The following is a 12,991-nucleotide window of genomic DNA, read 5'->3' as shown; positions in this document are numbered from 1 at the left end:
CCCCACTATCACTTTTTGTAAAGATCGCCATCATATAGGTTAAGTTGTTGTTCTAGTAAGTCCATGCTCAAGCTAACTCCTCATTGCTCCTCTTAGCCCTCAGTCCAAGTCATATTGCAACTTTGAATGTCACAATGTGATGTGATCAAGAGCAGAGAAGAACATCTTAGGCCTCTTTCACACATCAGGTTTTCGCCGTCAGGCGCGATCCGGCGCTTTTGACAGAAACCGGATCCGGCGAAATGCAATGCCGGATCCGGTTTCCCCCCCATTGACTTGCATTTGCGCCGGATCGCGCCGGATGGCCATGCGTTTCATCCGGTTTTCGCCGGATCCGGCAATGTGTCGCGATCCGGCGTCTGGAAAAAACGGCTACTGTAACGTTTTTTGTCTCCGGCTAAAAAGCCGGACACGCCGGATCCGGCGCGTCCGGCTTTTTCACACAATGAAAGCCTATGAGCGCCGCAATGCGCCTGATCCGGCGAAAGCCGGATCCAGTGGCCGGATCCGGTTTTTTTGGTCTGAGCATGCTCAGTAGCTCTGCCCACAAGACATATATAAAAGCAAGACAGTGGGACCCACAGCCACACCCAACATGCCACCCAAGAAAGCAACCAAGCGCAGCAGGAGAAGGCAGGAGACCACTGCAGCACCATCAGCACCACCACCACCCCAAATGGAGCAGCAAATGGAACATGCTGAGGAGGGGAGTCCAGCAGCAGATGAGAGACGGTAATTATCAAATCCCCCATTCCTCCAAACTAGGGCCATGGAATATCAAGATATTCATTGGCCCTTTGTTTCTCTTTATTCAACAGCCGCCCAAGAGATGCAGCAGCAGCAGCAGCAGAAATGGCATCACTGGCAGCAGCAACAGCAGCAGCAATACCCACAGCCATGGAGTCTGGCCATCAACAGGACAGCACATCTTCTTCTGGGAGCCCTCCCTCGCATCGTCAGCGTTTGACGGTAAGTTTTTATTTCCAAAATCCATCATCTCTGTAATATATGTCTATTCATTGCCTTTTATTTCAAAACAGGAATCACAAGATGAAGAGGAGCTCCCAGAAGAAGAAGGAAGGGGTGGACAGACACCTGGAGTGGGCTCACAATTGGTAAGTTTTTTGCATCAAACGCAGAAACACAACATCACACTACACACAACACATAGAAAACAATGTTCTGCAGACCACACACAGCAAACAAATGCCTACATCCAAAGACCTAACATTTTTTGTTTTCTTCTCTAGTCTTCCCAATCTGGTGCTCGGCCAAGAGGTCCTCGCAGTGCCTCCCAGGGTCGTCGGCGACAGCAACGCGGCGGTCACCAGCGTGTAAGTATAAATATTTTTGCTTTGTTTTTTTGCACTTTTTATTTCATTTCTTTTGTGGAGGCTAATTATGTTATTTTTGTCTTTTTCTTTAACAGCCTTCACAGCGTGCTCCTGACTCTGACGGTGAGGATGGAGGACTCGATGTGGACCACCTCATCGATCTCGTCAGAGAAAGGGAGCCGCTCTGGAATATGGCTGACCGCCGCCACGCTGACCTTATCGTTACCCGACGACTCTGGGAGGAAATCTGTTCGCTCCTTGTGGGCCGCTGGGAGGACCTCGATGTTCGGGCCCAGATTAAAGAGCGTAAGTATATACAGTACCGGTTGCTTGATGTAAACCAGTGTTTCCCGAACTCCAGTCCTCGTGGTCCCCACGGATCATGTGTTCAGGATTTCTATTTACTATGGAAATCCTGAAAACATGACCCCTGGGGACCATGAGGACTGGAGTTTGTGAAACACTGATGTTGTATACTAACCACTCCTTTCTCGTTTCAGGGAACAGAATTGTGAATCGGTGGCGGTCTGTGAGGGATCGTTTCAAGAAGGAGTTCAATAAAGAGATGCGGGCCCCGAGTGGATCTGGAGGACGCAGGAGCAAGTACAAGTACGCACAAGCCCTGTCGTTCCTCCGGGAAACAATGGTCACTAGAAGGTAAATATTACACACCACATGTGAAAAAAAATGTTAGATGTAACTTTTTTTTTTCAGCCAGGGCCATACCATGTCAGTATTTTAATTGTTTTTTTTTCTCTTTATTCCACAGCACGGTGAGCAGCACTCGGGAGCCTGCACGATTGGACCCTTCTGAGGCGATCCCTGAGGAGACCGGCACCGAGGGACACTTCGACCACCCCGGTACATCTGCACTTTCCCAGCCTTCCCACACATTCGACCCATCTGTCCCATCCACCAGCACAGGAGCATCGTGGCCGCCTACATTACATGAAGCTGCTGGTGAGGAGATCGCTTTCCCTTTACCCCACCCTTCTGCCCCTGCCACCTCTAGTACACCTGCGGGTACTGGGCGACAGCGGCAGAGGGGTCAGGAAAAGAGTTATGCGCAAGAGTTCTTGCATCTGAATGCATCTTTCCAGAACTGTCTAAAAGTCTTGTCAGAGCAAATCTCCGCAGGCTTTCAGCAGATCAACTCCAGCATTCTGGAGGTGAAGACACTTCTGCAAACCATGCATTCAGAAGCAAGATCTTCGCCAAACCACACCTTTTTCAGGTCTGTTGTGGAGCGCATGGCAACACTATCTCCTACCCAGCAGATGCATGTAATGCATTCGTGCCACGGTGCTCTACAGCAGGTTACCTCCCAACCTCCACCTCCCACCACTGTAAGTTCCTCCACCTGCACCCCCTCCAGCCACTTTCCATCCTCCCCCTCCTATTACATCTGCACCCCCTCCAGCCACTTTCCATCCTCCCCCTCCTATTACATCTGCACCCCCTCCAGCCACTTTCCATCCTCCCCCTCCTATTACATACCAGCAACCTCACCAGTACCAGCAACCTCCCCAGTACCAGACATCTCCCCACTTCCAGCAACCTGCCCCGTACCAAACTCCTTCCCCGTACCAAACTCCTTCCCCGTACCAAACTCCTTCCCCATACAACTTTCCATCAACATCATCTGCTCCTACAGTCCCTGCCCAACCCTCCACTCCACCGCCCACCACCTCTTCTGCCTCCCACATGTCCACCCATTCTGTAGCTTTTTCCACACCTTCACCTCTAACTGTTCCTTCCCCACCACGATCCCAGTCCTCTCTCCACACACCCAGTGTCGAAGTGTCCCGCAGCCCCTCCAGCAGTATTTCCACCCCACACTACACAGATTTGTAATGTGTGTTTTTTAATAAAAATGCCCATTGGGTTTAAAACCTTTATTAAAAAAGTTTTTTGCACTTTAAAAACATTTTACAAAAAAAAAAAAAATAAAAGTTAAATTATCGTTTCACAATGGTTGTCTGTCATTTCTTTCTGCGGCGAACTATGTTTAAAAAAAAGGTTAAATACAGGATATTTCAAAGGTAAAAAGGTATTCAAAACCAGGTATATAACTGTGGGTAAATTTTAGCTTTTTGCCACAGTTGTGTTCCTGGTTGTGTTTGAAGCAAAGTATTTCACCTAAAAAGTTGTGTTTATTGTTGGTGAATTCCTAACAATGTACACAACTTTTGTTAAAAGGTGAAATACTTTGCATAAAACACAACCAGGTACACACCTGTGGCCTAAAGCTAAAAATAGTAAGACCATGACAAGATAGCCAACTTTGGTTGGCAAAGGTATATACTGTTGGTCCAGAAGGTACACAAGTTTGGTTAGGGCACAAATCTTTCACACTCTGTCATCCTGCCAGTGTACTCTGCCTTGAGGTGACATAAAGTATAGTGCAAAATTGTCCCTCATTACTGAAACCGTCACAGAACTTCTAGTGGTAATGTCATGGTAATCTTGCAAGGTGGTTTCTTCAGAGGTGTCCTCAATGGAAATGGGTTCCTTGCAGATAACAAAATTGTGGAGTACCACGCACGCTTTGATCACCTCGTCCACAGTTTCTGTCTTGAGGTTGATCGCAGTCAATAGGACCCGCCATTTGGCTGTCAGAATACTAAAGGTACATTCAACCATTCTTCTTGCTCTTGTGAGGCGGTAATTAAAAATGCGTTTTGGTCTTGTCAATCCTCTGCTAGAGTACGGTTTCAAAAGGTGTTCTGACAGCTGGAAGGCTTCATCCCCTACACAGACAAATGGCATAGGTGGACCAGATGTTTGCGGCAGCGGTCTAGGTGGTGGGAACTGGAAGGTGCTTCCATACAGTTTACGCCCCATGGCAGACAGTTTGAAAACTTGAGAGTCATTGGAGCGGCCATAGGCCCCAATATCAACCGCAATAAATTTGTATTCCGCGTCAGCGATGGCCATGAGGACAATTGAAAAATATTTCTTGTAATTGAAATATTCCGATCCCGATCCAGCTGGCTTTACAATGCGGATATGTTTCCCGTCCACAGCGCCCAAGCAGTTTGGAAACTGACATATCTGACATATCTGTTGAAACTTGTCAGCAATTTCAATCCACCTCTCTGTTGTGGGCTCTGGTAAAAACTCTTCAGCTAAGGAGTCCCACAGTGCACGGCATGTGTACTTCACAATTCCAGATATGGTGGAAATCCCGAGTCTGTACTGGAAATGCAGTGACGAAAGGGATTCTCCAGTTGCAAGAAATCTGTGGGGAATTAAAAAACAATAAATTAGTTTTAAATCACAGCATTACATACCAAAACTGACAACACTTGGAGATACAAACTACCACCAACAAGATTGCAGTGAAAGTGTGCTCTGATGCGAGCACATCCAATAAATGTGGCTTACCTTAAAGTCACCATCAGACGCTCTGCGGGTGAAACAGAGAAGCGGCAATAGGTGTCCGCTTTTCTTATGAGGTGTGCAATGCTCCACCAAGTAATCAAAATTCTCCATTTTCATCCTAACATATCCAAAAAATTTATCCGGGTTTCGTCGAAGGTCCATGCAGAGTGTAGAATAGACCCCACGCGTCATTCTCTTGGCTGTGATGGGGTGAATCCACAAACGTCGTCTACGATGCCTGATGCGCTGCTGTCTCGCTCTCTCCTTCTCCAGAACAATCACCCTCAAACGATTCACCTCCGCTATAAAATCCGCCAAATTCTTCAAAATATTTCCAATGACAACATCCATCTTCGCCAGTAACTTGCTCTTCTCTCCAACCTGCACTTTCTCCTCTACAACCTGTCAAAGAAGGGCTGTAGGAACATGCTATATATAGTTTTCCAGTAGCCAATCCCGTTCGGAAGGCCACAAGGGTCAATTTTAACAACCGGATCCGGCGTAATCCGTTGAAAAACGGATAGAAAAACGGATGAACCAGATGAGACGGATCCGGTTTTGTCTGTCAAGAAAAAGACGGATCCGGCAGAAAACCGGATCCGTCACATCCGGTTTTACGAAACATTTGCCGGATCCGGCGTTCCGGCACGACGCCGGATCGCGCCTGACGCCGAAAACCTGATGTGTGAAAGTAGCCTTAAAAGGGGCTGCCTTTATAGTTAACTCTTTTAAGGGGTTTTCAACCTATCAATCTTTCGTACACCATCAGCATGCAGGTGTTAAAAATGATATAATCAGCATTAATCACCTTCACCTGCTCAAGTGCCAGCTATCCCTCTCTGTTCTACTCTTTGTTTACAGGCTGCAAAGTTGACATTATGTCTGTAGCGCATGTGACTGCTGCAACCGATCACTGAACTCAACGGTATCAGTGCTGAGCTCAGTGAATGGCTGCAGCAGACATGACACCACAATGGCCGTATTTATAACAAAGTAAATAAGGGAAGGTATAATATAAGAATTTGAATCACAAATAGTCTAATTGCCTTACGTAGGAAAAATACGGTCACCTAGCACTGGATCCTATCTGTTTTATCATTAATATAGCCTTAGGAGATAGAATGATGAAGGGGAAGGAGAGGGTAAGTGGGACAGAAACGCTGGCGTATAGAGAAGTACAATATCTTTATGGGCCAATGCATAGAGCTAGAAGAACATTATTTAAATACACAAGCAGAGAAAATGTTCCCCTTCTTGACAGTTCAGACCCTGGCTCAAAAGTAAAGCAATTGGCTGCCCTGTTAAATTTTGTGAGTTTAACTCCATGGAAAAAAACAAATTTTGAGAAAAATAAAGAAAGAATGTTTGTACAAGACAAAGATATATATCAGCCCATTCCCAGAAGTGTCTGAGTCTGCATGGCCAAGGGACATGAAAACATCACCATAGAAGTTGAGATATAATGAGTGGGTGTGGTTACCCTAGGTTCCTGACTTGGAGGGGCGAACCCGGAGCCACAGCTATCCTTAACTGTATCGGCCTGTGCAGCGCGCTGATACAGTGAAACTGCAGCAGAGCAGGGAGAACTGATCTCCCTGCACTGCCGCACTCCATTCTGTAGGCCGCAGGTTGCTTTAGGCCTGTGGGCTACAGAATGGCAGGTCCAGAGCAGAGTGACGCGATGATGTCCTCACCTTGCGACACCCACAGAACGTGAGTCCTGGTGTGATGATATTGTAAGGAGGCCAGGGTGGTAGTCGAGAGGAGCTGCTGCGTCGCCACACATTGGCTCCCTACAAATGAATCATAATGTCCCTTCTGCTGTATGTACAGCGTGCACAACAAAACACTCACATTAATTACCGGAGTCTTGTCTGCTTCTGTTATTCCGGCTCTGGATTCACGGGTCTCATAAACAACTCTAGAGTCAATGTCCATTCTTCACAGTTCAACTTTACTCAGCACAGTGTGTACATAGTCAAATTCCTTGGGCTTCCCTGTCTTCCTGACAGTCCCTGCTCTTCCAAGCCATCCCTGTCTCGTTGGACAATCCCTGTCCCGTCCTGTGACATCCATACCTTTAGGTTCACCAGCTTCCTCCCACTCCTCTTGTCCAGTTTCAAAACGGAAAAGGTAAAAGGCTCGCCATCTCAGCTGTGTCTAATCCCGGCCGTAAGGCCCAGATCCTCTTTGGAATGGTTCCATTTAAGGTGATGACCGGTTGCATGCTCCTCAGCCTGGGGCCCCTTCTTGCTGTAGCAACCTTATCCCCATGCTAATATTGTGTCCTTGTTCACTGCTGCATCCCAACTAACTTTAAACCAGGAAGTCTTATTACTATATCCTACTGCACTACACTACACCCCTCTGTAACTCCTCCCATCCTGGAAAACCCCTTATACGAACTATTCTATCCTAACACTCTCAGTCCCTACCTCTAGTGTGACCCCACTATTCTAGTCCCACTATTGTCCTATGCTATCCCTTATCTTATACACAACACAAATCAACTGCATACACATTACAACATTACATGAACACATTAACATTTTTAAACAATATGGAATCACACATAATACATATGAACAATGTCCAAAGAGGGGTAGGTATATGACGGCCTCCATCACTTCCTTACAATATCACCACCGCTCTCTGCTGGGACCTGCTGCTCACTGCTGCCAGGGTAAGGTAAGTATATGATGTTTATTTTTTTCTTTTAAAATTGTTTGTTGCTTATTATGTGTGGGTGCTACTAAAGTGGCCCACATTAATGGTGGTGGCAACTAAGAGGGGCACTCATAAATAGAGGGGGCTACTAAGTGGGCACTCATAAATAGTGGGTGTTACTAAGGGGCCCTGCAAAAATAGTGGGGCTACTAAGGAGGCCTCCATAAATAGTGGAGGCTAATAAGTCAGGGTCTAAGTATTGCTTTTATTTCTTCCCAGGAAATTTTGAGCAGGAAATCGATGATCAGTTTATTAAAGTGGCCACAAATGAAGATAACATTCATGAGTTACTTGATGAAGACAGCAATGAGGATGAGATGGATGAAGAGGACTTGTCATTGAGTCAAGAAATTGACCAAATTGAGCCAGATTTTACCAAAAAAGCAGAAGATGAGGCCTGTCCTGATAAAGGAACATGTGGTTACCATGTTGTCACCAAGCCTCATTGCTTCACGAAGGCCATGGTAAGTTTAAAAATCTAGCAAACAAGGTAAATTCTATGCCAACTCTCAACATGTTAATATATTAACCACTTTATTGAACAATACTAAATGTCTAGATCAACATGATAACTCTTTAGGCATGTAACACATGTAGAAAAAACTATCACACACTGTTAGGGTTGGGGGAACGCACCAAATAAAATATAATAATAAGGTGCGTTCGTAACCCGGAGTCCACTGTGCAGGGATGGTATACTGCTGCTCGGTAATGGCGAACACTGACTAAACACCGGCGGGGTAACCGCTGACCGGGTGTGTACAGGAGCGAACTCTGTTACTGCACAGAGCCGCAGAATGCAAGTGCTGGAGCCTGTTAACTTCACAGGGCTCAGCAAGGTGAATACTAGTCAAGAGACACAGGACTCTGCCCCAAGGACACAGGGTTAGAGTCCATCTAGTCCCACTAGCGCTCGACACCGCAACTGTGATGCCTGAAATAAATAATATAATCGCACCACGTGCGCACTGCACCGATTCAGCGGATGCCACTAACCACCCAGAGCAAGGAGGTAAGCGCTTGACTTGCGCACAGTGCCGCTGTGAGGAATGCTGCTGCATATGTGATCCAGTGGTGCCTTGTGCTGACTGGCGCTATCTGGCGCTAACGCTGGTGTGGAGAGCGGGATGCTCTGTGGCACATAGATTATGCCACTACTGGCGCTGACTCTATCTCCCTAAACCCTAACTCATACACAACCGAGGGTAGGGGTTTCATAATGAGTCAGTCACCAGTCTCATACATCCATCATCACACACACACACAACTAGCCATCAGAGTCTATATTAGCGCATGGCCGAGCAGCTATGCGAACCTTTTATAGTAGCGTCCTTCTGGGATCTTCCTGATGGTCCAATCCGAGATGCTTGAGGACCTGAGCATGTGACCTCCGACCTGCAATGAGTGGTCGTCCCATGGGCATGCTCAGTAGCCCGAAAGAAGGACTTAGTCCCAGGAGCTGCTTGCCGCTGACCAGTGCAGTCTGCTATCACTGACCCTAAGATGGCAGCAGCAACTGAACTGACAGCACTGGCCTGATCAAGACGCCAGAAATGATGTCTTTGCTAAGCAGCCTCCTCTGTGGCTTGGACTGAATGGGGGACTGCAGAAAGCAAGGCTCAAGATTCTTCCTGTGCAGAGGCAGGAATCTGACACCTAACACACACACATATGGTATAAAAAAAACCAGCAACCTGCAAAATAGTAAATCTACTGTAGGTTAAAAGAAAATTTCATAAAAATGTAAATAAAATGCTTATTGTGCGGCCTCAACAGTAATATTAATGTCAAATCTGGCTGTAATCCCTTCATGTGGCCAAAAATGTTGGTAGCATGTATTTTTATTGTTATGTGTTTAAAGAGAACCTGTCACCATGAAAATGCAATCTAATCTGCAGGCATCATGTTATAGAGCAGGAGGAGTGGGGTAGACTGGTATAGTTTTGTGAGAAAAGATTCAGTATAGACTGAAACCTCTGCTCTTTATGGGATTTTCTGTCCACTTGGCAGTCGGTGCGGACTTCCACAAATACTCCAAGTTGTTCTGCCATAAATCCATCCTGTGATCCACGACGATCCCCAACTCTGCTACATCCGGATGCCGTGCTGAGGAACGACATCAGTAATGTGACCACTCAGCACGGTGGCCGGAACACAATGACAGTAGCATGAGAATGCGACTGCACTGACGATCGGTGACATCTCCCTATTTAATAACCAATAAAGGCTACACAGACAGCTGTATGATGTTATTAAAAGTCTGGGAATATCCATGGATAGTGGCCCCTTTCCAGAAAAATAACACCAGCTCCCAGCTGTCTGCTTTCCCTCAACTGGTTATTAAAAATAATGGGAGTCCCATGTTTTTTTTAAAAAAATATATTAGCTAAATACATGACAGTAAGTACACATGCACTGCACTAATTATATATGTCACTGACATCTTTGTATCTAACTATTATATTCTGACAGTTCATGCTGTGAATTTACTGTACTTGACTGAAGTTTCGTAATGAGAAAGGTGCGTAAAAATTGGACAGCACACGCATGTCCGAGTGCTTTTTTTGCTTTCTCGCACCCATTGACTTGCATTGGCAAGTCTCGTCCAATATACAAGGCTACTCATAGCATGCTGCAATTTTTTCCTCAGTCTGATCTGAGCTGAGAGAAAAAAATCGCAGTAAGCTCTGAATCAGAGAATAACTGGTCAGAGCACAATTCAGTTTTTTATCCGATTGAACTTGTCCAATTTATACGCAGATGAGTATGAGCCATAAGGGTTAAATTAGTAGCACCACTTCAAAAAAAAAAAACTAAAAGAGTCTACAACCAGAAAATAAAAATATGCTAGAAATCACTATCTGCATTAAAAAATGCAAATTGCTTCTTAAGAGAGAAAAAGTACTTGAGCTCTAGCACCACTTATTGGAAGTAGCAATCCTAAAAGTCAATATGGACCAATTAAAACCTTGTTATTTTAACCCCTTCCTGACATCTACCATAAATTTATAGTGCATTTTGGTGCACATGAAATGGAGGCCAGGGCTGTAGTCGTGGCTGACGGTGGCAGTACTGGCACACCCTGGCCCTCTGCCACATTAACATATTGTAGTCCACTCACTTGTAAGTCAGGGTCCATGCCACACTGCCGTGGCTCCTTTTCTTTTTGCACCACACAATGATAGTCAGAGTCCAGGTTCATCTTCAACAAAACAATTTTATTCAGCTCATCCAGTTTAGTCACAGAAAGATGTTGTGAATCTTAAACGCTCTTGGAAGAGCCAAACGGAAAGAAACGCGATTAAAGATTTCCAAAATCTTATAAGGCCTAATGAACCTTGGCTTAAATTTTGGAGACGCAACTTTCATAGGAATATTTTTTGAGGACAACCAAACCATGTCACCCACTTTAAACCGGGGACCAATAGTCCTATGCCGGTTAGCAAACCGTTGGGCCTTCTCCTGAGAGTGAGACAACTTATCCACTGTCATGATTCAGGACGGGATTTCGCTTTGGCCCGTCCTGATCAGACTGGGGGTTAATTGTTCCGCCTCTCTCTGGCAGAGGGCAGCTATTTAATGCTCACTGGACCTAGGTCCGGTGTCAATTATACTCCTGCCCTCAGCTGAGTTAGTTGACCTTGTGCGTACGTGTGCCTTGTGCCTGATATCTTGCTTGCTTGTTTGGTTTTGATCCGGTTCTGTCCCTGTTACGAGTTCTGCCTGCCCCTCTTGTACTGCGCTACCTCTCGTGTATGACTCTCTGCTTGTGACCCAACTTCTCTCTGCTCGTCCCCTTGGTACCACGTCGCTCTTTTGTGTATGACCTTTGGCTTTGTCTGACCACCCGTCTGTTTGTCCCTCCTGTGCCTCGTTTGCCCATACTGTTGTGGCCTCCGTTTTGCCTGACTCTGAGTTGTTGTATGGTGTCCTGTCATATCTGAAAGCAGGATGCTAAGCCCCGCCCCCTTGCAGTCACCTGACCATAGGTCCTGCACCAGCTTGCTAACTTCAGTGTCCGCAGGTCCTGTGCCTCTTAACTTTCCGGCGCTGACTGGACCCTGACACTAATAGTTTGAAGCATGCATTGTCACCTCTGCTGCCCTGCTCCACAGGTATCTTTTAGCACTGTTTCTGTACTCAGGACACGTGCACTGGCTCTGTGAGCGAGTGTAGTGCGGTGTCTCTGACATTAAAACTGACCCATACCATTTTCTTTTCTCTGCTCCCATTCTCCTGTGTATGTGATGGATCCTATGCACGCTCTTTCTGAGCAGGTGAGGCACCTGACTCAGATGTCTCAGAAGCTCCTTGGAGGACAACGAGTCCTGGCTCAGTCTCAGCAGCTGATCGCTGACACTGTGCAGGGGGTATTCTCATCGGGGACTCGGAATGTTACATTAGTTTCCCCTGAGTCTCCGGTTAAGTTACCAGATACATTTTCTGGAGATAAAAGGAAATTCAGAGTTTTCAAGGAGGGCTGTAAGCTTTTTTTTTCATTGAGACCACACTCTTCTGGGGATGAAGGTCAGACAGTGGGGGTCATTATGTCTCTGTTAAAGGGAGCCCCCCAAGCTTGGGCTTTCTCCCTTCCGACCACGGCCCCTGAGCATATGAATGTGGATGCATTTTTTGAAGCCCTGGGGCATATTTATGATGAGCCTCATCGAATGCGTATGGCTGAGGACATGGTGATGAGTGTGTGCCAGGTGAAGCACTCAGCCGAGTGGTTTTGCTCAGAGTTCAGACGCTGGGCTGCTGAGGTCTGCTGGAATGACGCCACCCTTCGGGGTTTGTTCCGTAGAGGCCTGTCTGAACATCTGAAAGATGCCTTGGCTCTCCACCCTCCGCCTGATTAACTGGAAGAAGCTATGTCACAGGCCGTCCGAATGGATCGCAGGCTACGGGCAAGAGGAGTGATGCAAATTGAGAGACCGTTATTCTCCCAAGGAAGGGGAGCCAGTCATACATTGGAAGTCACGAAGATGGGAACCATCGACCTCAAAGAAAATGAAAGGAGACAACGGTGCAGGGGAAAATGCTGTTTTCACTGTGCCGATTCTGGACATTGGAAAAAGGATTGCCCCTCCGGTCCACTGACCAACAAGCGACTGAGCCCGGGTGATTGTCATGGAGGTCACCCAGGCTCTCAGGTACCCTTTTCTGCCTTCTCTAAAATGTTGTTACAAGTGGAACTTTGTTGTGGGAGTGTCTCTACATCCACTTCTGCCTTCGTGGATTGCGGTTCATCCATTGAACTTTATTGACTCGGACTTGGTGGCCAGGTGTAAGTTAGGGACAGTTAGGTTGGAGACTCCTATTCACATTGTTGATAATTGACAAAACACCACTGGTTAAGAATAGCGTTATGTTTTGCACTGAAGAGTTTCTCCTTAAAGTGAGTTCCTTACACCAGGAACATATTTCATGTTTTGTTATGGACAACCTGCCTGCGGGACTGGTGTTAGGGTTCCCCTGGTTACAATTGCATAATCCTGTAATTAATTGGGAATATAGGGACATTGTTAAATGGGGTCCCTATTGTT

At 46.3% G+C, this 12,991-nt stretch overlaps 1 protein-coding gene across 1 annotated transcript in view; it reads left to right on the top strand.

The window, feature by feature from the left end:
* Window positions 1–12,991, top strand: part of LOC141069331 (bone marrow proteoglycan-like) — a 96,255-nt gene that overhangs the window by 25,226 nt on the left and 58,038 nt on the right. The window contains exon 2 of the mRNA XM_073558804.1: window positions 7,665–7,909. Within this exon, the coding sequence (XP_073414905.1) occupies window positions 7,665–7,909 (245 nt within the window). The remainder of the gene's footprint in view (window positions 1–7,664; window positions 7,910–12,991) is intronic.

The sequence above is a fragment of the Dendrobates tinctorius genome, unplaced genomic scaffold (genome assembly GCF_039654945.1).
Source record: "Dendrobates tinctorius isolate UK_male_01 unplaced genomic scaffold, ASM3965494v1 ptg000258l, whole genome shotgun sequence".
Taxonomy (NCBI): domain Eukaryota; kingdom Metazoa; phylum Chordata; class Amphibia; order Anura; family Dendrobatidae; genus Dendrobates; species Dendrobates tinctorius.
This window is presented reverse-complemented; position numbering and strand designations above follow the sequence as displayed.